Below are 23,263 nucleotides of genomic sequence, written 5' to 3' on the forward strand. Positions count from 1 at the left end.
AGACGTTTTGTAGCAAAAGGAGGGGAGTGATTGACTTCGCAGTCTAGGAGTGGAGGTCCCTGGGACCATCAAGGGAGAAGAACGGAGAGAAGCAGTGACGCCAGAGATGGAGGCAGAGACGATGACGTGGAGAGATGGAGCTGCTGGGGAGTTTAGACACAGAGAGGGAGAGGGGCTGTGTGCTGATGACCAGCGGGGCAGGCTTGCAGGGTACACCCTTTGGTTGGTTTATGATGCATGGAGGGGATTGTAACCATGGCAGTGAAACGATATATGATAGGATGAATGTAAAGCTAATGTTCTCCCATATAAACTATCACATAATTCACATTAAAAAACAAACAAACACAAAAACCCCACAGAACTGCAATCAAAATCCTCTACCCAAATTCTCTCTCTCATTCATGGGACCAGTCATATACGCTTCATTCTTTGTCTAGCTAAAAATTTGCTGAAGCTCTCTATACATCAGAGATTATAGCAAGTCTGTACTGGAACACTGAGTACATTAATAAAATGGTACACTTCTAATCATTTCCAGATAAACAGAAATTACAGGAATTTGTAATAACCAGACCAACTTTACAAAGAAACAGACTGCAAAGTCTGCTGTTCGAGCCTGCCATTCACTGAGGGAGAAAGATGAGGCTTTCTGCTCCCATGAAGATTTGTGGTTGTTATGTGCCGTGGAGTCGGTTTTGACTCATGGCGACCCTGTACAGGGTTTCTGAGGCTGTAAATCTTTACGGGAGCAGAAAGCCTCATCTTTCTCCCACAGAACAGCTGGCAGTTTCGAACTGCTGACCTTGCGGCTTGCAGCCTGATTCGTAACCACTACACTACCATGAAGATTTAGAGCCTCAGAAACCATGTACAGGGTTGCTAAGAGCCAGAACCAACTCGACGGCACATAACAACAACAACCAAGTAAAACAAACATGTAAAACTAAAAATACAGAACCCGATGTAACAATTTCTAATGAAGGCAACTACAAAACAGATAGAGGGACTAAGTGTAGTTAGTCTCTAAATGATGAGGAAGTTAAGTAAGTTCAAAAAAACGGACTTTTAAACTGGGGAAGAAAATTTAAATTACACAGTAACCTCAAAGAAAATTACTAAATACTCTCATCTGCAAAAATGAGAAATAAAGATTTAATAAACACCACAGGAAAAAAAAAAAAACAGCAGTGAAGAAAATGACAAGAAAACCCACAAACAAAATGAACTCAGCACAGAAAATTATGTGCAGCAAAGAAACCAGCAGCAAATGCACATACGCACACAAAGCGCCCCCCAAAACCACAGCAAAATGACAGCAATCAATTCGTACCTATCAATAGTTACACTGAATGTAAATGGATGAAATGTGCCAGTCAAGAGACAAAAAGTAGCAGAATGGATAAGAAAACAGGATCCTTCAACACACTGTCTACAAGAGACACACCTTATATACAAAGACTAAAAAAGATTTTAAAAAACAAACTCAAAGGATGGGAAAATAATGTGCCAAAAATGAGCAGAAGTGACAATATTAATCTCTGGCAAAATAGACAAAACCAGCATAGGAGACAAAGAAGGAAATTACATAATAATTAAAGTGTCACTTGAACAAGGAGACATAGCCATAACACATATCTACGCTCCCAATGAAAAAGCATCAAATACATAAATCAAACTAACAGAATTGAACAGAGAGACAGATGATGTTACCATAATAGTTGCTGTAAGTGCTATGGAGTTCGTTCCTGGTCATGTGACCCAGTAGAGGATTTCTAAGGAACGGAACGGCCGGTGGAAAACGATCTTGCAGTTAGTAGTCCAGTGTTTACCATACAGTGCCCAACTAGGACTCCAACAATATAGTAGATTTTAATACACCACTTTAGACAAAGGTCAAGTAAGATACAGAAGAATAACAGAAATAAACAACTTGATCTCATAGACTTCTAAAGAGCACACAACCCAATAAAAACACAATAGCCGTCCTTTTCCAGGAGCTCTAGTAGCATAGTGGTTACGAACTCAAGGTCAGCAGTTCAAAACTACCAGCGGTTCCATGGGAGAAAGATGAGGCTTTCTGTTCCAGTAAAGATTTACAGCCTCAGAAACCCTGTACAGGGTTGCTGTGAGTCAGAACCAACTCCACGGCACATCACCACCACCACCATACATTCTTTTCCAGTGCACACTGAAGAGTCACCAGAATCGACCATATGTTAGGCCACAAGGCAAGCCTCAGTCAATTTAAAGCCACTGAAGTATTGCAAATACTTTTCAGATCACAACGCTATAAAATTAGAAATCAACAATGGGAAGATCAAGGGGAAAAACATTAAATACCTGGAAACTGAATAACATCCTACTAAAAACAAAGGAGTTCTGGTAGCGTAGTGGTTCCGAATCGGGCTGTGAACCTCAAGGTCGGCAGTTCGAAACTACCAGTTGTTCCGCAGGAGAGAAAAATGAGACTTTCTGCTCCTGTAAAGATTTACAGCCTCGGAAACCCTGTACAGGGTCGCTATGAGTCGGAACAGACTCCATGGCACATTACAACAACAACAACAACATACAGTCCTGGTGTGGCGCTGCAGGATAAGTATTGGACTGCTAATTGCAAGGTCAGTGGTTCAAGTACAGCAGCTGCTCCTTGGAAACCCTATATATGGTCATGATGACTCAGAACTGACTCGATGGCACTTAACAACATACAAAACTGTTGCAGACCGTGTAAGACTAGTCAGAGGTTCGAGGCCCTCTAGGGCTGAGTGTAACAAATGAGGCCACTGGCAGTTAATGGAAAATTGCTTTCATCTTAATATTCAGGTATATATATTAAATTAATACACTGGAGCCTTTGAAAATCCACAGATAAATGTGATATTTTCCTAAAGCCAAGACTAAAGGTTGCAAGGTTAAACCTTTCCCCAAAGGATTAACTAAAAATATCTTAGCTACTTCTCAGTTCTTTGTTCTATAGACAAAGAACCCATCCTCCCTAATCCCTTTTCCAGGTGCAGCCCATTCACCTGGGCGTCTCCTGCAGAACTCTCAACTTCCCCCAACTGACCTCAGGGGCTATAGATATGTTAATTGAGCCTGAGAATCCAAGTTGCTGGCCTGGGATTCGAACCAGTGAAGTACAATGTAAAGTTACCTGACTGTCTGGAAAATTACTGATGTTAGCTGTATCCTGTTTTAGTCCCTCCCAGCTTGGTGTGAAACTCCTCCCCTAAATAAAACAGAGGCCCGGGCCTCCCCAGGTGTGCATTACTGGTTGGAAGGCATGGAGTAAAGATTGCGGTGCGTTACGGGTTGGAAGGCATGCATTAAAGATTGCAGGGCAGTGAGTCGCTGCCTGCAAGGCCATGATGCCTGTAGTCCCAAGCCTGCCCACCAGTGATGTATCCACCCTGGCTTTGGGGTGCCTCATTGTCTCCCTTCTTCTGTTTGTCTGTGTATTCTTTCGCTATCCCTATCGCCGCTGGATCTCCCCTCCTCGTGAACCAAACACGCGTGACAACTATGTCGGGGTCAGACCCCGGCACAAAACCAAAGTGAACATTACTCTCTCTCAATGGAAAGAAACTGAAAGCATTCCCTTTGTGAACAGGAACCAAACAAGGATGCCCTTTATCACCATTCCTATTCAATATTGTGCTAGAAGATTTAGACCTGTAAGTCAAGAAAGGGAAGTTGTTGTTAAGTGCCATCGAGTCAGTTCTGACTCATACTGACCCTGTATAGGGCTTCCAAGGAGCGGCTGGTGAGCTTTGAAGCCCTGATCTTGTGGTTCAAAGTGACCTTGCAGTCCAGCACATTAAACCACAATATCACACCAGGGTTCCGAAACTGTTTTGAGGAACAAGGGTTTCAGGTAAGGGCACACATTACACAGGTGAACACAAATGAGTTTACTCTTCAAGAGAATGAAGCATTTGGCAAGCAGAAGGAAAAATATCTTACAATGTAGCTTAAAGGAACCACACATTTTAATAAAGCCATTTCATTTTAATGTGCAGAAAATTTACAAGATGCTATTAACATGTTTAATCAAGAGCTGAGCCCAAAGCCCTCAAGACTCCTGGTTCAGTCTATTTTTAACCAATCCTCCCTGCTTACTTAATAAAGGCTACAGAACTGATCATCTTACAAAACACGTAATTTTGAAGTGAATTTGCTTCCAGATCGTATTGCTGACCTCAAAATTAAGACATGTATCGGTTTTAAAAACAAACTAAATTCCCTAGTTTCCATCACATACAACCTTTGCATTTATCACTACATTTTTAAAAACCTAGCATTAAAGCAAACATTATCTGCTTTAATTTTTTAAGAATTATTATTCACATGTTAAATGCAACTTGATACAACTTTTGTGACCCACAATATGCACTTAGCAAGTGATGTTATTTACAAGATCGAGTATTTGCTGCAGCATTCATCGTTAGTAACAGCTGAAGACTGAAAGCTGCTTACCTATTCACCCATCAAACATGGGCTAAGTATATTAAGGCCCGTCCACACAATGAAATGGAGTCCTACTTTGGCACTACTGTGGGTTAATGCGCCAGACTGCAGCCGTTTGAACTGCAAGGTAAGCGGTTCAAGCTCACTAGCTGCTCTTCAGAAACACTATACAGGGTCACTATAAGTTGGAATTGACTCAACAGCACTTAACAACAACAACACACAATGAAATGTTACGCTGCCAGTCCAAGGAAGGCAGGTGTTCCCTATGAACCAACAGGGACCTCTAACACCTCAGAGAGGTGTTCTCTGAACCTCAGGGACTCATGTGCAGCCCCGACTGAGCAAGCAATAAGTTATTTCACATAATTCCTAATTGAGTGATCAAATTCCTACTCCCACAGCCAAGTAAAGTACCCTCCCAAAATGATTCATTAGCTTTAGCTTGATAATATAATATAAACATGTCCTCTAACTTTCAAAATATCTTACAATAATATAAGATGCAGAAGACTAAAAAATAAACTTAATAGAAACAAATTAAAATTTAAGAAAAATCCACTCACCCACACACACATTACACTGTGACCTGTGAATGGGGCAGAAGGCAGCACAGAAGTGTGACCGGTATAATCCACACACTGTCCACAGTCCCTAGACAGTACCTGTAAGCCACACGAGTAATACATTCCGGCCTAGAGATTTCAACTGAAATGGTTTGCATTCTGGGTAATGGAGGAATGGTTAGTATTATTTCAAGAATATTCAGCCAGTGCTCATCAAACTACCCTTTCTGATGTCACTGAGTTTTTGACTGCCCTAATGATGGAAGCCCACAAGTCTCTGCTAAATATCAAGAGGTTCCTAGTTTCACCCACTCCCCAAGACCACCAAGATCTCAAGTTTAAAAACATGATTAAGCTCATTATTCTAACAGAAAACCGTTTGCTCTCTAGCTAACAGTAAGTATTTATTCACAACCAGTTATTCAATATGCATTTCACTCAGTAAACCTCAGGTACTGGGTTAGGTACCGAGCGTACATTAACAAGGACAACAGACATGGTCCTCTGTCCTCGCAGCATAGAAGGGGGACAACTACTTAAGTCATTACAATCAAGAACAAACAATGATAAAGAACAGGGTTCTACAGGAGCGCGGATGAGGGGCACCACAACCAACCTTGAGGAGTTTCAGAGAATATCTCCCAAAGCAAATGATGTCTTTAAGTTTCAGCCTAAATGTCTAAAGTTTCAGCCCAAGTTCACATTTACCAAAACAAGTTAGAGAGCAGAACGAGGGAAGGAACGTTCCAGGTAGTCAAGTTAACATGGTGAAAGCCAAGAGGTGGGGAGTTCCAGTCACTCCAATAAGTTGGGTACAAGGAGCAGAGAGGTGAGGAACCAGGCCACAGGAAGCCACAGGAATCCACAGGAATAGACTTCAAAAGGCTTCCTAAACCACAGTAAGCAGTGTACACTGTCAGACCTGGGCTGCTAAAAAGTCACTCTGAGTGCAATACAAAGAGAAGGTTGGCCGTGTTAGGAATCGAGAAGTGCCGGCAGTGGGGATGAACATTTTGGCACTGGGAGAGAATGGTGACCCAGACTTTGGTGGCAGTAGTATCTCAGGAAGTGACTAAGAGGTAAGGGAGATACAGGAAGTAAATGGGATTTGGCAATACATTGGCTATGGGAACTGAGGCAAAGGGAGGAGTCAAGAATTAGAAAGTAAATCTTTCAAAACTACTATTGGGGTTCCTTTACAATTTATACACAGCATCTGCCACGAAATGTATTTGCTGAATGACTAAAGATTTTATACTTAGATGAATAAGATAAAGATAACAATTTATAGGAAAAGTATACATCTGGCTATGATAAAACAGCTCTGGATATAAATGAAAATTTTTTTTTAAAAAAAGGCTTTTAAGCACAGCTACTTGGAGTTTAAAAAATCTAAGTTATCTAAGACCACGAGGTAAGCAAGATATAACCACCAAGCCCCAAACATTCCTCACAACCTGCTAGAACCTGTGCTTACTTCAGAATGGGTGGGGCCCTTCCTAAGCATGGGGGGGGGGAAGGGAGGGAATGAATGTTGTGTGACTCATAGTGACCCTGTATAAGGTTTCCCAGGCTGTAAATCTTTGCGGGAGCAGAAAGGCTCATGTTTCTCCTAAGGAGCAACTGGTATATTCAAAGAACTGACCCCGTGGTTACACTACTACCGAGGGTGGAGCCTGGTAAACCTCCTACTGACTGACTTCTCTAGACATCATGTGACGTCAGCACCACAAGTAAAATGTGCTCTGGCCCCTGCCCTTCAAGTGCTAGCACTTTACTGAGTCACATGGACGGAGGGGAAGGGATACATCCACAGGCTAAATGCTCCCGTAAACAGAGCTTTCTCTACAACGTGCCCCTGGACCTGGAAGGACAGTTTAAGGTCTGAAACAGTCCACTTACAATGTTTTACAATTTTTAGCAGGTGTTCACATTAATAATCTATACTAAAGATTAGCAAGTACACGATTTGGTCAAGATTCATCTAAAAAATATCCATGCATTTATATTACCCTCAAATTCACAAGTTTCCAAATGCAATACCAGTCAGTCCAAAAAATCCCAAGGAAGTCATAATTAATACACTCCATTCTTTACCTGCAGCTCCTTTGAGACTCTCTCTAAGTGATTTGTAATCTTTTTAATCAGATCACTATACATCTGTTCCGAGTGCTGCTGGCATACACATTTATACACACAACTGTAAAAAACAAACACAAGTTAGCAATGACACAATTAACCTCAGCACACTGTCCATACATAAGCACTGATCAAACCATAAGTTAAGATTTAAAAAAGCAATCAACCACAACTTGTAAATATAACTTTATCTCCCCCCGCCTCCCCGCACCCCCAAGTTCTGTTTTCGGCTTCAAGAGATACGACCACCAGCTGCAGCAAACACTCCAGTGCGAGTTCTCTCTTACACTTCTCTTCAGTGCTGGATAAAGCCCAATATAGCCAGATATCTGGGGGGCTGAATATGGCAACTACTCATAAACCAGCTTCTCTCTTAATAACTCAATGTTTTTGTGTGTGAGAGTTAAAATCAGGAAGAAAAAGTGGTTCACAAACATGTCTGCAATGTGACGTCTTTGTGTGTCCGTTGTGTGGAACACATAGTTGTCACACACCCCCTCTGTGACTGTGCTCGTCTCTACCCCCACCCCCAGTTCCTCACTGTTGTACTGCTTCCATTTCCCATGAGCCGAGAAACCAAACAATCAAAGCCTGTTCGTATGGGGTGCCAACAATCCCAGCAGAGTAATAAGCTAGGGTTTCTCTGGGAGAACAATGCGACCATTTTTTGCACCAGATACTTCATGGCAGTCTTGCCTGGTCTGCAGTAAGTGGGGGGGCTGAGGTGGCCAAAGTCTAATGTCTAGACAAGTAGAGTTTACTCTATCTTGATTTGCAAATCACTTCTGAAGCAAAAAAGTATAAATTAACCCTCCAATCAATCCATTAATGTGTGGAGTATATATTTACAGAGCCTCACCTTACGCATTATATAGTATATGCCACACATACTGGCAAAATTTAAGTTGCCAAAACCATAACACATCTTTTCAAACACAGGTAAATTAATTCTTGACTTACCTGTATATCTGTTCATAGGATATGGGGATATAGTCACCAGGACTCTGGGTTAAAAGCTGATCTATGGCACCATCCAATTTTGGCCAGTATGTGCTCTTATAATCTTCAATAGTTATAACATTCATTACTAAAATCAAAAAGTAAAGTAAATATTACTAAGTGCCACATATAAAATCAACACAAACCACAGCAATTTAGAGTTCTCAAATTTCTATCATTTACGCTCTAATTTTGCGCCAACACTCTAACACCTATATACAACTCATTACTATTTCATTTCAATTTTAAAAAGCTACCTGGTCAGATATGCATATATCTGCATACCTCATATGCATGTGAAACTGGACAGTGAATAAGGAAGACCGTAGAAAAATGATGCATTTGAGTTATGGTGTTGGAGGAGAACACTGAAAGTGCCAGGGGCTGCCAAAAGAACCAATAGATCTGTGTTGGAAGACGTGCAAGCCAGAGTGCTCCTTAGGAGACACGATGGCCAGACTTCATCTTTCCTACTTTGGACACATTATCTGAAGGGACCAGCTCCTGGAGAAGGACATTATGCTTGGTAAAGTGGCAGGTCAACAAAAAAGAGGAAGACCCCCAATGAGATGGATTGGCACAGTGGCAGCAGCAACGGACTCAAGAGCGGCAACAATTGTGAGGTTGGTGCAGGACCGGGCAGTGTTTCATTCTGTTGTGCACAGGGTCGCTATGAGTTGGTACTGACTCGATTGCACCTAATAACAACAACCTGGTCAGAAATTGTAAGCAGTCATTATCATCATTTAAAAAGAAATACTATGAGTCTGTCTGTCTTGGAAAATAAAAGCAAAGCAAGCAAATGCCAATGGTTCCCCTTCCAGTTTTCCAGACGCTGATGTTAGCGTGGCATTCTCCAACATGCACTGATCCTAAAATACAGGCGGCCATTGATGCCACAAAATGGCTGACCAGTGACCACCCCTATGACTTACCAGAGTTCAGGAGAACTCCGACCCCCAGCAATCAATTTTTATAGATACAGCCTGGAGAAATTTTACCTAAGGATAAGACTATGGGCACTAAATCTAAATGTTTCCAGAACAAAAGAGATTACTAGTAAACTTGCTGAGACTTAGGGTAATTCTAGTACCTCATCAACATGCCTAGGGTGCTGACTTACAGTTCTTACTATCTACTATTGATTCACTCAAAAGAAAAGAAAGAATGTCAACTGGAGGTTTACAAGGCAGGTTTACAGCATTCCTAACTGGGCCTGGCTTCTTAACTACACTACAGCCCTGATAAAGCATTTCTATCATCTGGTCCAAAGTCTGAAGTCCAGGAGCTCTGGTAGCAAAACACAAGATCAGCAGTTCGAAACTACCAGCTGCTCCACGGGAGAAAGATGAGGCTTTCTGCTCCTGTAAAGATTTACAGCCTCTGAAACTATGAGTCGGCACGACTCCACGGCACGCACGTAACAACAACAACACCTGGTCCAATGCCTGAAGTCCAGGGCAGACATTGCTTCACAAGAATAAGGTGCTAATTAATGTTAAGATACCCTGTGTCTCCTTGTAAAGGACACTTGAGGGATGAACTACAAATTCACACAACACTGAAAAATCTTAAATACACTTTGCAAAGTGAAAAAAGCCAGACCAAAAGACTACATTCAAATAACACTGAGAGAAAGCAAGCCAGGAGAAAAGAAACCAGATCAGTGGTTGCCAAGGGCTGGAAGGTGAGTTGTTGTTGTTACGTGCCATCGAGTTGGTACCAACTCGTAGTGACCTTATGCACAGCAGAATGACACACTGCCTGAAACCTCACTACTGTTGACTCGCTTCAGTCCATCGATGCTGCCACTAGACCAATCCATCTTGTTGGGGGTCTTCCTCTTTTTCTCTGACCCTCCACCTTACCAAACATGATATCCTTCTCCAGTGACTGGTCGCTTCTGACAATATGTCCTAAGTATGAGAGACGAAGTTTGGCCATCTTGCCCTCCAAGGAGCACTCTGACTGTACTTCTTCCAAAACGGATCTATTGATTCTTTTGGCAGCCCATGGCACTTTCAACATTCTCCACCAACACCGTAACTCAAATGCATCAATTCTTCTACGGTCTTCCTTATTCACTGTCCAGTTTTGCATGCATATGAGACCTAGTTGATTAACAGTGGCTCCCATTTCTACAGAAGAAAATCCCACCTCTTCAACCCCTTCCCAGCCCAGCCTTTTCTAGCTATCCAGATTCAACTGGAACACCCAATGTTCCAACAGAAATTTCAGCTCTGGGTCTTTGGGACATGCTGCCCACTTGGTAAGGAATTTTCTTCCCGCCCACTCCCTTCCTGCACCCTCCTGGCAAACTATTCATTTTCATATTTTTTTTTCTCCCCAATAAATATTTACCAAGGACCATTTATCAGGCACTTCCTAAGAGATAAGGAGTCCTGGTGTCACAGTGGGTTAAGTGTAGGACTGCTAACCCCAATGTTGGTAGTTCAAACTCATCTTTCACCTTGGCTGTCTATGCCTGTAAAGATTTAGTCTCAGAAGCCCAAAGGCCAAGTTCTGCTCTGTCCTGGAGGGTGAGTCGGAATTGACTCAAGCGCAGTGGGTTTGGTTTCTTTTGGCTTCTTCTGCTCCAAAAAACCTTCAGAGACCCTTCACAACATAACCCTGCAGCCACTCTAGAACCTTAGGCCCTGCACAGCCAGACTGCATCCTGCTTTCCTCTGAGTTCCCATTTACATCGTATGTCCTGTGGTGGCGCTGTGGGTTAAGGTGCGCTGGACTGCAAAGTTGGTTCAGGCTCACCAGTCACTCCTTGGAAACGCTATACAGGGTCGTTTTGGGTTGGAACCTAGTTGATGGTACTTAACAACAACAACATAGTGATATGAGGAGCCTAGGAATAGTAATGGATTACCAGCTGGGCGGGTAATCGCAAGGCCAGCCGTTCTAATTTACCAGGCACTCCTGGGGAGAAAAGATGAGCATTCTGCTCCCGTAAAGATTTACAGCCTTGGAATCTGTGTGCAAGGTCAGAACTTCATCATAATCATAACTTAATCATAATGCATCAGAATTATCTGTCTTGCTATCATCTCCCACAATAGCCTGTGTCTCATTCATCACCAGAGGCTAACATTATTACCTTAGCATGCAAAAGACACTAAATATTTATTCAATAAAATGCCATTTAGATGTCATTAAAGCACACCTACAATTATAAATTATGGATCTCTACAACTCTGTCCAAACATTGCTAGTCAAATGGTCACAAGAACAGAAAGAAAAATAGACCAGTTTGCCCTGCCAAGACATATTATTACCAAAGGACACCAACAGTAATTTTATATAGTGCTTTATTTATTGGTTTATGATGTGGCTTCATATGGTCTACAAGGAAGCAAACAGCATTTGTTTTCTTTAAGAGATTTGGGATTAGGCCTTCTATAAACATTACCATTGATCTCTCTTCAAGTTTCATCGATATAATTTTATGTGATAACTGTCAATAAATGACAAGATCCCCAATGCAGTTTTTCATATCCCCTGTATGCATTTTCCTCTAACTTGCTCCTAGGAAGATGTACTACCAATAAGGTGCAACCCCTCATCCTCCAAAAAAGACAGTCAAAAGTGTGGATACTGGTAAGGCTAGTGGTAACTCAAATACGTCCTAAGTAAGTCAGGTACTACCTCTATCTCCATCCATATGTATGTATGTAGTGCCTTTTATTCCCATACTCCAGACCCAACTGCCCCTACCCTCCACACATTCCGAGAATGAACCATTCTAGTCTTTGTTTGTTTCACTTTACACACATACTAAATGTGGTCCTGCAGAGTGTAGTGTCTCCACAGAAATACTGGACCGTAAACCACAAGGTCCACAGGTCAAGCCTACCAGTTGCTCCACAGGAGAAAAATGAGGCTTTCTGCTCCTGAGAGGTTTAGAGCCTCAGAAACCCTACATAGGGTCTTTATGAGTCAGAACTAACACCACACTTAACAGCAACAACAAATGTGGCCTATTGACATGTGACTGCCATTCCCTTTTCTGTACCTTCTTGTACACAAGAATTGACTGGCATGCTGTATTACTGCGGTTAACTATTGACCCCCTCTTCTTGTGAGAGGATGAAACACCAGAGTCCACTGCCAGGTAACTTGGAGGGCAGGTATCCTATAGACGTACACTCTACTGACACTGGACTTGGCCACATGATTTCCTTTGCCAATGCAGTATGAACAGTTGTGACAAAATGCTACATCCAAACAGAAGCTGTAAAAGCCATTTTGTGTTTCTGTCCACTCTCTCCTCTGTCCCTCTGCCAAGAATGACATGTCCCAGAAAGAGCTGCTCTCCGGCCTGGATCCCGGAATGAAAAGGCAGATAAAGCAAAGGCAATGCACCTCCCAGCCACCCACTAACATGCAAACAGGAGCATGATATTAACCTCTGTTGCTCTGTAAGCTCTTGAGATTTAGTAGGAGTTATCATCACAGAAAGCTGACTTAGGTGAAGTGGAAAGTTAAGCTTAACAAGTACACTTGCTAATTACATTCCACCAGTGACCTGCATCTGAGTGAGATTTGGAAAGCTTTAAAGCAAGTCAAAGGACGAGTATTATCGCTGCTGCCAGTTCTGACAAGTCAGGTTAGAGATCTGCGAGTTGGTGACAGCCTCCAAGTTGCAGTGTCTGCTCACTAATGTCACAGATGAGAGAGAGGCAGTGGTCAAGAAATAAGTAGAGCATCTTGAGAGCAGCAGCAGCAACTCCTGGGCTCTGGAAGGCAGCTTTAGTGGGGCCGTACCTTGTCTCCTCTATTAAAGGCCTTTCTGCTTCGGATACTTAAGAGTGGTTTGTTTCTTACACTCAAGTGTGACTGGCAGAGTAGTTGGTACTGGAACCAAGTCAAGGCTTGAGCGGAGACCCTGCAACATTACCACCTGAAACCTGGAAAGCAATGCATACTGTCCTCATGGTTTACCTCCAAGCAGCTCTCACTGCCTCTGAGACCTCCAATTAAAACCAGAAGTTCGGTGGAAACAAGCATTAAATTTAAATGAGCAGGTGAAGTTTTGTACTGCTAAAGATCTTCCAAGAGTGGTCTACCTTACCTTGGCAGAAATCTGGGGGAGTATATGTGGGAATGGAGTCTGAGGGTGACAAATGAAAAAACACACAGAAGTCTAGCACGGGCTGAATTTATCCAGAGTTCCACTTAAAAAGATTCCTCATTCCTTGTACAATCTCAAGAAGCTAGGTATGGTTCTAATGGTTTGCTCAGGTAACAGAAACTGGACTCAATGACCAAAAATACTAGCAAACCAGATGCCATAAAGTCGATTTCAGCTCCTAGCAACCTCATGAGGGTTTTCAGAGGCTGATTTTTCAGAAGTAGATTGTCAGAGTAAAGGCCAATAGCACATGAGAAGAAAAAATGCAAAATAAAACCACAATGACACCCCTACTCACACACTAGACATTTTTTAATTTAAAAGACTGACAATTCCAAGAAAATGTATGAAGGTTAACCAGGTATGTGGAGCTGGTGGGAATGCATAACGGAACCACCACTTTGGAACAAAGCTTGGCAATCTCCTATAAAGTTAATCATAAAGAATATGGAATAAAGGAGAGGATAGTTCCACTGACACCAAACCCTATAAAACTGTTCTCAAAAAAGATTTAAAGTCTTAACTGTTCCCAACAGAACATGCAACTAGATATCAAGTGGGCAGTGAATGTGACAAATAGACATTTCAAGGATGACTCAACACTGGCTCCAAGCTGACACTAAACCTTTCTGGACCAGCATGTCACAATGGGAAAACAATGACAGTAGGTACTTATGGAGGTCACGATGAGTGGGTATTGACTCAGTGGTAACTAACAACAACAACAATAGGGTCAATGAGTCAGAGTCAACTCTACATCAACAAGTTAATGGCTATCAGGTAGACTGTACTGAGGGTACTCAAGGAAGAAATGTAAGCTGCACAGACGGCATTAGTGAAAAACAGGGCCTGGAGAACTGATGGAATCCTAAGTGAGATGACATAATACTAGTTAGCATTCACTCATTCACACAAAGAAATGTGGAAAACAGTAACCAGGTCAACCAACTGGAAAAGATCCATATTTGTGCCCAGTCTTAAGAATGCGGAAATTATGAATTGTATCATTAATACATATACAACCCAAATTTTGCTAAAGATAATGCAACAAAGGTTGCAGCACTATATGGACAGGAAACTGCCAGAAATTCAAGTCAGATTCAGAAGTGGATGTGAAAGGAGTGATACGTGATATCAGATGGATCTTGGCTGAAAGCAAAGAATACCAGGAAGATGTTTACCTATGCTCTATTGACTACGCAAAAGCATTCAACTGTGTGGATCATAACAAACTCTGGATAACATTTTGAAAACTGGGAATTCCAGAACCCTTTAACTGTGAGCATGCAGAATCTGTCCAGAGTCTAAGAGGCAGTCATTCAAGCAGAACTAGGGATCTGTGTGGTTTAAATTCAGGAAAGGTGTACATCAGGGTTGTGTACTTACCTATTCAATATGTTTGTGATCAAAAAATTCACAAAGCTAAAGTACATCAAGAAGCACATGGCATCAGGACTGGAGGAAAACTCATTAACCACCTTCCACATAAAACCTTGCTTGCTCAAAGTAAAGAGGACTTGAAGCACTTACTGACCAGATCAAAGACTACAGCCTTCACTATGGGCTACAACTCAACAAAGAAAATGAACAGAGTGGGGCCAGGCCAATAAGCAGCATTATAATAAACAATGACAACACTGACATTGTCAATGATTTCATTTTAGTTGGACTCACAATTAATGCCCACAGAAGTGTTATTGCTGTGGTTCTTGTTAGGCACCGAGTCGGCACCAACTCATAGCAACTTTATTAATAACAAAACAAAACCGTGCACAGTCTTGCGCCACCCTCACATTCCTTGTTACGCTTGAGCCCATTGCTGCAGCCACTGTGCCCATCCATCTCACTTGGGATGTTCCTCTTTTCGCTGACCCTCACTTTATCAAGTGAGCTATCCTTCTCCAGGGGCCCGTCCCTCCTGATAATTTGTCCAAAGTATGAGAGATGGCCAGTCTGGCTTCTAAGAAACATTCTGGCTATACTTCTTCCAACACAGATTTGTTTGTACATTTCATATTCTCCAACATAAGTCAAATGCATCAAGTCTTCTATGGTGTTCTTATTCAATGTCTAACTTTCACATGCATATGAGGCTACTGAAAATACCATGGCTTGGGTCAGACACACCTTAGTCCTGAAACTGACATCTTTGCTCTTCAACATTTAAAGAGTTCTTGTGCAGCAGATTTGCCTAATGCAGTATGTTGTTTGACTTCTTGACTGCTGCTTCCATGAGTGTTGACAGTGGATCCAAGCAAAATGAAGCCTTTGACAGCTTCAATCTTTTCTCCATTTATCATATTATTTATTGATCCATTGGTGAGGATTTTTGTGTTATTTACATTGAGGAGCAACCCCTACTGAAGGCTGTAGTCTTTCATCTTCATCATGCATCAGTAAGTATTTTAAGCCCTCTTTGCTTTCAGCAAGCAAGGTTGTATCATCTGCATATCTCAGGTTGTTAGTGAGTTTTCCTCCAATCCTGATGTAAGTACCGCATATACGACGGAACTTCACACTACCTATTCAGTGCCATCCTTGCAGTCCTTGTTATGTTGCAGCCACTGGGTCACTCCATCTTGTTAAGGGTCTTCCCCCACTTTACCAAGCATGATGTCTTTCTCCAGAGTCTGGTCCCTCCTGATAACATATTCCAAATTATATGAGTAATTTTCATTGAAAAGCCTTCTTCTTCCAAGACAAATTTGTTCATTTTTGTGGCAGTCACAATATGTTCAATATTATTTTCCAACACCGTAATTCATTGGCATCAATTCTTCTTCAGTCTTCTCGGTTCAGTGTCCAGTTTTTGTACCATATACGAAGTGACTGAAAATTCTATGGCTTGGGTTAAGTGCTTTTTAGACCTCAAAGGGATAGTTTTGCTTTTTACCACAAAACTGCAGATTTGACCAGTGCAATGCATCATTTGATACCTTTAACCTTATTGTGCTTCTTCTGTGGGTAGTCGAGACATTAAACGATGTGCTGCTCTGGTCAAATCTGCTGTTTTGTGGTAAAAAGTAAAACTATCCCTTTGAGGTCTAAGAAGCACTTGACACAAAGAAGAACTGATGCAAATGGCTCACACACATCGTATGTTACCAGGAGAGACCAGTCCCTGGAGAAGGACATGAAGCTTGGTAAAAGAGGAAGACCCTCAACGAGACAGATTACCACAATGGCTACAACCATCGGCTCAAACATAACCAGGACTATGAGAATGGCCCAGAATCAGGCAATGTTTCCTTCTGCTGTACATGCGATTCCCTATGAGTTGGCGGCAACTTGACAGCAATTAACAAGGTGGACATACACATTCTATAAATGCTATGTTTGTTTGATTATTAATATGAAACATTTCTTCCTATGCTAGTTAGATTTTCTTTTCTGTAAAACTACATTAAGTCTTAGTCTATATTTCTTTAAAAAAAAAAATTGCTGCCTCCTTCTTGCTGATGTGCATTCCTTTGTGCAAAGGGGTTTCAAAAAGTTCATGGAAAAATGAATCAACAGATAATGGACTTTTCCCATGAACTTTCTGAAGCCCCCTCAACTACACTATAGGCACTTTTAGCCACTGGAAAATCTCTTACTCTTTGACTTTTGCTGAGTGAAAATCCTTAATTTTTATAAAATCAAGGTCATTGATTTTTCAACTTATAAGCTTCTGAAAGGAGCCCAGATGGAGCAATAGTTAAGTGCTTGGCTGCTAAGCAAAAGGTCAGTGGTTGAAACCCACTAATCTTCCATGAGGAAAATGGTCCGGCAATCTGCTTCTGTACGGACTTCAGCACCGATTTCAGTTCTACTCTGTCCTACACAGCACGGCTTGTTATGTGCCGTTGAGTCGGTTCCGACCCAGAGTGACCCTATACAGGGTTTCCGAGGCTGCAAATCTTTATAGGAGCAGAAAGCCTCCTCTTTCTCCTGCGGAACAGCTGATAGTTTCGAACTGCTGACCTTGCGGTTCTCAGCCCGATTCATAACCACTATGCTACACAGGGCTGCTTAGGTGGAATCAACTCCACCACACACAACTCCAAGAAGCTGTTGAAGCTTTCAGAAGTCCTTCCCTAGCCCAAGGACAAGAGTGTTTTCTAGACTGTCTCTGTTACCTCTACTCTTAGTCTTTAACCCAACGAGTCCATCCTGCTTATGATGTGAGGTTTATTTTTGCTCCACAGAGTGAGCCACTTTCCCTAAGACCCAAATGACTCCTTCCTCCAGTGACACAGGCTACCTTTAAGTTCCCAAATATACACAGGTCAATGTCTGCTCTCCTTCCGACTTGCTCCACTGGTCTATGTGGTGCTGTAGGACAAGCATGAGACTGGTAACCAAAAGGTCGGTAGTTTAAACCCACCAGCAGCTCTCAGAAACCCTATATAGGGTGGCAATGAGTTGGAAACAACTCTATGGCATATAAGAATTTATACCACAGTTTTTATTACTAAGGGCAAGCCTCCCCCAAACTGATTTTTACAATTGACTTAGCTATCCACAAACTTGCTTCTACCATACAAATTTTAGAGTTAGGTGATGAGACAAACCAGAATCTTTATTACATTTAGAGAATAAAATGAAGAAAAAAATGACATATGTACAATAATAAAGAACAGAGAAAGTTTTTCTTCTTATTTAGATCCTCTTCCCGTTTCCTTATTAAGGGTTTTAAGTTCTCACCTTAAAGCTCTTGTGCATTCTTGGGTAACTCCTAGGCACTTCATAGCTCTGCTGCTATTATTATAGGCAATATTTACTTTTGATTACCTCAACTAGTTGGGTATTGCTAGTGCAATCAATGCTATTAAAGTTTTTGCAAGCTGCCCTTACACCCAGCAACCTTGCTCAACTTAATTCCAACATTTCTCTCCTGAATCTAATGGTTTTTCTAGGTAGGTGATCGCCTTATCTGCAAATAATGGGCTTTTATCTTTTCCCTTCAATCTTAATACCTCTATTTTCCCTTTTGATACTGTTGGCCAGACCTCTCTTAAAACACAAAAAAGCCAAGCCCACTGCCATCAAGGCAGGACTTCCAAGACTGTAATTGTTTAGTGAAAACTGAACCACATCCTTCTTCCACAGAGAGGCTGGTGGATTCAAACTGCAGAGCTTTGGGTTAGTAGCCAAGTGTTTTAACCACTGTAGCACCAGTGTTCAGATCTCTCTTAGCATGCTAAGTAGGAGTAATGATGGGGACCCCCTACCTCATTAACAATCTTCAAGTGATGTTGCTAAAATTACTCCAGAAGCAGTATTACTTGCTGTACGATTTTGGAAATTACCTTTCTTTATGTAGCTACCTTGTACTCTGAGTCTGTGATGAGCTTTTTATCATAAATAGGTGCTAAAAATTACCAGATGGTTTCATGACATCAATTAAAACAATGATGCTAGTTCTCCTTTAATCTATTAATGAGATAAATTACCTTAATAGATTAATAGATGTTAAGCCACGCTTACATTCCTAGGACAAGCTCTATGAATCATAATTCTTTTAACACGTTAGAGCTGATGAGCTATTATTTTTTGTAACACTCATATATCTATGCTAATATGTGAAAAGACCTGTAATTTTCTCTTATATCATCCTTATCTCATTTTAGAATCAATATTTCACTAGCCTCATAAAACTGAGCTTAGCATTTTCTTTTTTTTCTCGTTTCTAGAATTGGTAAAATTCTATGTGCTACTTCAGTTTGCTGTAACTAGGATCTTCTTTAATTACAGGAGTACCTGGCTTCATTGTTCATTTTACTGCACTTCACAAATATTGCATTTATTCTGTTTTGTGCTTTAACAAAGTGAAGGCTTGTGGTAATCCGCATCAAGCAAGTCTATCAGCTCCGTTCCATTTTCCAAGAGCATGTGCTCACTTTAGGTCTCTGTAACAGTTTGGTAATTTTTACAGCATTTCAAACTTTTTTATAATACTATTGCACACTTTAACTTAGTGCACACATAACTTTCTTAAGAAAGCTTTAAAACGTTTGTGGAAAACTTCATTTTCTACGACCTTTTTTGAAGTACTGGAAAACCAAACAGTCAATGTGACTCGCTAGAATTGCGATATTCATTGTATTGTGGTGGTGAGGAACCAAATCCCGGTACTTGCAAGTTATGCCTGAAGAGATTTCCGCAGTCTGTGCAAGCAGAGCTAGTTCCTAGAAACCTTTCGTACAATGAAATGGAACCAAGCAAAAAAGCAATTACCATTCATCTAGATGGGGAAAGGTTTTGAGAGCTCCCAGACCCCAAAACTAACCTACCAAATGTGTTACTTTAGACCAAGTAACACATCAGGCCTAAACTCCCACTAACACAGTGTTCCATCAACACACAGAACGCTAGGGCGACTAGAAGCCAAATGTGTCTTCAACCGAGAAGCGGGCTACGCCACTCGCTACCTCTTCATCAGCTCGCCTTTTATCTTGAAAAGCGAACATCTTCTTTAGATTTCTTTAGGTTAGCAAAAACCAGTACTAAATTATTTTGTTGTTGTTAAGTGTTGTTGAGTTGGGTTTCAAAGGAGCGGCTGGTAGAGTTTAAGCCACCGACCTTACTGTTCATACCGACCTTGAAGCCATGGAGCGCTTCTCCTACAGCACCACACCAGGACTAATATCAGTCTTACTTAAAAGTAAAGTGGCGTCGTAAAGCAAGCTGTTTCGGGTCTAGACCACCGCAATAAAGCGAGTGTCCAAAGAAAACAAGGCTCCCGAACTCTATTGGCTTTTGAGCGCATGTAAAATATTTACACTCGGCTGTCGTCTATTGAGAGTGTACAACTGCGTGATGACAAAGCTTGAAGTACAGCGAGAATGACCACACAAAGACAGGGACACGAAAGGAGCACATGTTGCTGGAAAAATGGCGTCGACAGACTTGTTCAACTCAGGGGTGCCGGGTGCCATTAACCCTCACCTGATAAAACCCGCAATGTCTGCACGGCGCTATGAAGTGAGGAATGCTTTGTATTCCCGTTCAAGTATTTATTAGCCAGTTCAAGCAATCTAGTTTCCCTTGTACTAATCTTCAGTTTATACTTTTCTAAGAATTTCCTCTTGGCATTTACAACAACAGTTCACAATAGCTATTTTTTTATTTCGTGGCTCCAGTTATTTCCCATTTCTCAATTTTGATTTTATTGGCATCCTTTTCTAATCAATTGTATCAGAGTCTTACTCGTCTTTTCAATGAACAATCTCTTGACTTGGCACATCTTTTTAAAACTCTTCAAGGGAACTTTGTTTAAACACTAAAGCAGGTTCCTTCAGCATTTAAGTCACTCTGCCACTTCGTACAACGTAATGTCTGATTTCACAACATAAACTTCAAATACTAAATACATTATGAACGTTATTCGTATGTATGCACGACAGGGAAAAGTCATATATAAATTCAACCAAACATATCTTTGTTGTTAAGTGTCATGGAGATGATTCCAATACACAGCGACCCTATATAGGATTTCCAAGGAGTGGCTGGTGAGCTTGAACTGCCAACTTTGCAGTTTGCAGTACAGTGCTAATCCTATAGGAGATGAACTACATCTGTACAGTAGCTTAATGTCTTTCACTAGAACAGTATCTTGAGGGAAGAAAAATATACGTTAAGGACATGTGCTTTTTCAACAACAACAAAAAAACAAACAGAAAAAGCACCTTGTAAGGAGCTCTGGTAGCGTAGTGGTTACGAATCGGGCTGCGAACCTTAAGGTCAGCGGTTCGAAACTACCAGCCGCTCCGCGGGAGAAAGATGAGGCTTTCTACTTCCGTAAAGATTTACACCCTCAGAAACCCTATACAGGGTCGCTATGGGTCGGAACCGACTCGATGGCACATAACAACAACAACAAGGTGTCCCGGTGTGGCACTGTAGGATCAGCACTGGGCTGCTAGCAACAAGATCGTCAGTTCAAACCCACCAGCTGCTCCTCATAGGCCACCATGAGTTGGAACCCATCCATGGCACTCATCACCACCACCAACAGGCTGTGGCTACGTATCTGAACACAGCTAACTATTTTCTCTGTACAGCTAATTGGGCAATTACTGGTGCAGCTTGATAAAATTAGCAACTAAAAATGAAGTCTCCAGTTGCTTTACCAGATGCCACTCACAACAAACTTGCAGTTAATAATAGGAGCGGAAAAAAACCTGGCAGTGACTATCACATTTAGTTTCACCAAAAGGAGAAAGAAAAAAACTACGGAACGCCAAAGCACGTTTCTTTCCCTAGCTATAGAAGTGTATCAGGAGGTTTCAAAAAGTTCGCGGAAAACTTCCATGATCTTTTTCATTCCATTTTCCCACGAGTTTTTTGAAGCCCCTCAAGGGGGAGGGGGGCAGTTTTGGACCCTTTCATGGAGCATTCAGGCAAGTCATGATCACAACTGTCGACAGACTCAGGACGCTGAGCTGGAGCTGAATCGCTTACTAGTAGATACGGGGAGCCTCTAGAAAAGTGATTTTATGCATTATTAACGTAAAAACGGATGTCGCGGCTTCCCTGCCTGAGTGGCACTCAAGAAGCAACTCGTCTTGTCCCTACTGAGCTGCAGAAGCTGGACCCTGGAGAGAGGAAGGGACGAGGGATCCATATGGGTCAGCTTTCTAACTGGTGACTTGTTGGACGCAGACTGGCTACCCGCGCAGAGGGAAAGCAACTCGCCCACTTCCTTCTCTCACTGGCTGCAGAACGAAGTTGAAGGCCTCTCCCTAACCAAACTCCGGCATCCCTACTTCCCCAGTCACTTCAGAGGGTGAAACTTTACAGGTAGACCAGTAGGGATCGTCCGCTGTGATAAGGTTCGCGTCGGGAGGCGAACTCAGGGCTAGGTGCGCACCGGCCAGGTAACACAAGATGTCAGGGCCGCCCACATAGAACCAATCCAGGGAGGGGAAGGGGGAGGGGAGCCCCGGGCCTGAAACAAAGGCAGTGGGACTGCTCCGGGAGTGGAGGAGGAGGAAAGGCCAGGCTGCTGGGGGCGAAAAGCTGGACTCACAGAACTTGGAGGTGGAGGTGTTGATGTTGATGGTGGAGCTGGGGGTGGGGGCAGGAGCCACCTTGGCCACAGCGGCAGCCGCGTCGCAGCTCTTCAACATCATGATCACCCCATTGGCCTCCGGCGGTGGCGGCGGCCCCATCGACAGTCCCTCCTTGGGGCCTTTCCTTTCCACAGACACAGCCAGCAGCTGCCCTCCCGGGGGCTCTCGGGCAGAGACTGGGATCGACGGCTGGGGAGGGGGAGGCGACCGGAAACTGTCCACGGCGGCCTCCCAGTTGTTGTGGTTCTGGTCGTCCATCATCGCCTCGTAGCTGCCCCCCTCTTCCTCTTCCATGCTCTCTTCCATCCTGCTGGCCCCCCGCACCCGCCTGCCTCGTAGACACCTGCCGCCCGTCTCAGCCCCGGGCCAGGGGCACTGCCGCTTCCTCACGCTCACATCCCCGGGGGCCAAAGTGGGCGAGGCGGGGAGAGCAGTGGCGCCTGATAACTCACTCTCCGCTGTGCCGACTTTCGGAGCAACCAGGCTGACGGTGGTGGGTGCTCCCGGGTTAGCGTCTGGGAGAGGCAGCCGTAAAGCGGCGGCGCTGCTCACGACATTTTTCAGCAGCTTCCAACAGGCAGTTGCAAAGGCCCGCTAGGGGCGTGGCCAGGAGGACACGTGGTGTGCGGAACACGCTTGGGGAAAACCTAGGAAAAGAGGACGGAAGCCTAAGGTCTAAAGGAGGGGTCACGCCCCCTCCAATAGTAGAGAGGGGTGGGGAGACTCAACTTATATCTGGGAGACTCAGCTTACCTTGCATTTGTCTGCCCCGCCCCCAGCGGGCCTCACGTGATAAAGAGCTAAGCTTGCGCACACGCATTCTAACTCTGGTTACTAAGACAACAGGATACAGCTCACTCCTGAAGATGTGCCGGAAGCCTGGATGTAGT

The 23,263-nt window shown here is 42.8% G+C and overlaps 1 protein-coding gene across 1 annotated transcript in view; it reads right to left on the reverse strand.

Moving 5' to 3' along the window:
- CACUL1 (CDK2-associated, cullin domain 1) overlaps nucleotides 1-22,939 on the reverse strand; it is a 69,995-nt gene extending 47,056 nt beyond the window's left edge. Inside the window, exons 1-3 of the mRNA XM_006831398.1 lie at nucleotides 22,331-22,939; nucleotides 8,136-8,262; nucleotides 7,134-7,236 (exon numbers count right to left, since the gene is read on the reverse strand). Of these exons, the coding sequence (XP_006831461.1) occupies nucleotides 7,134-7,236; nucleotides 8,136-8,262; nucleotides 22,331-22,679 (579 nt within the window). The 5' untranslated portion in view covers nucleotides 22,680-22,939. The remainder of the gene's footprint in view (nucleotides 1-7,133; nucleotides 7,237-8,135; nucleotides 8,263-22,330) is intronic.
- Between the last annotated feature and the right edge of the window lie 324 nt (nucleotides 22,940-23,263).

This window comes from Chrysochloris asiatica, unplaced genomic scaffold (assembly GCF_000296735.1).
Source record: "Chrysochloris asiatica unplaced genomic scaffold, ChrAsi1.0 scaffold00003, whole genome shotgun sequence".
Classification (NCBI taxonomy): Eukaryota; Metazoa; Chordata; class Mammalia; order Afrosoricida; family Chrysochloridae; genus Chrysochloris; species Chrysochloris asiatica.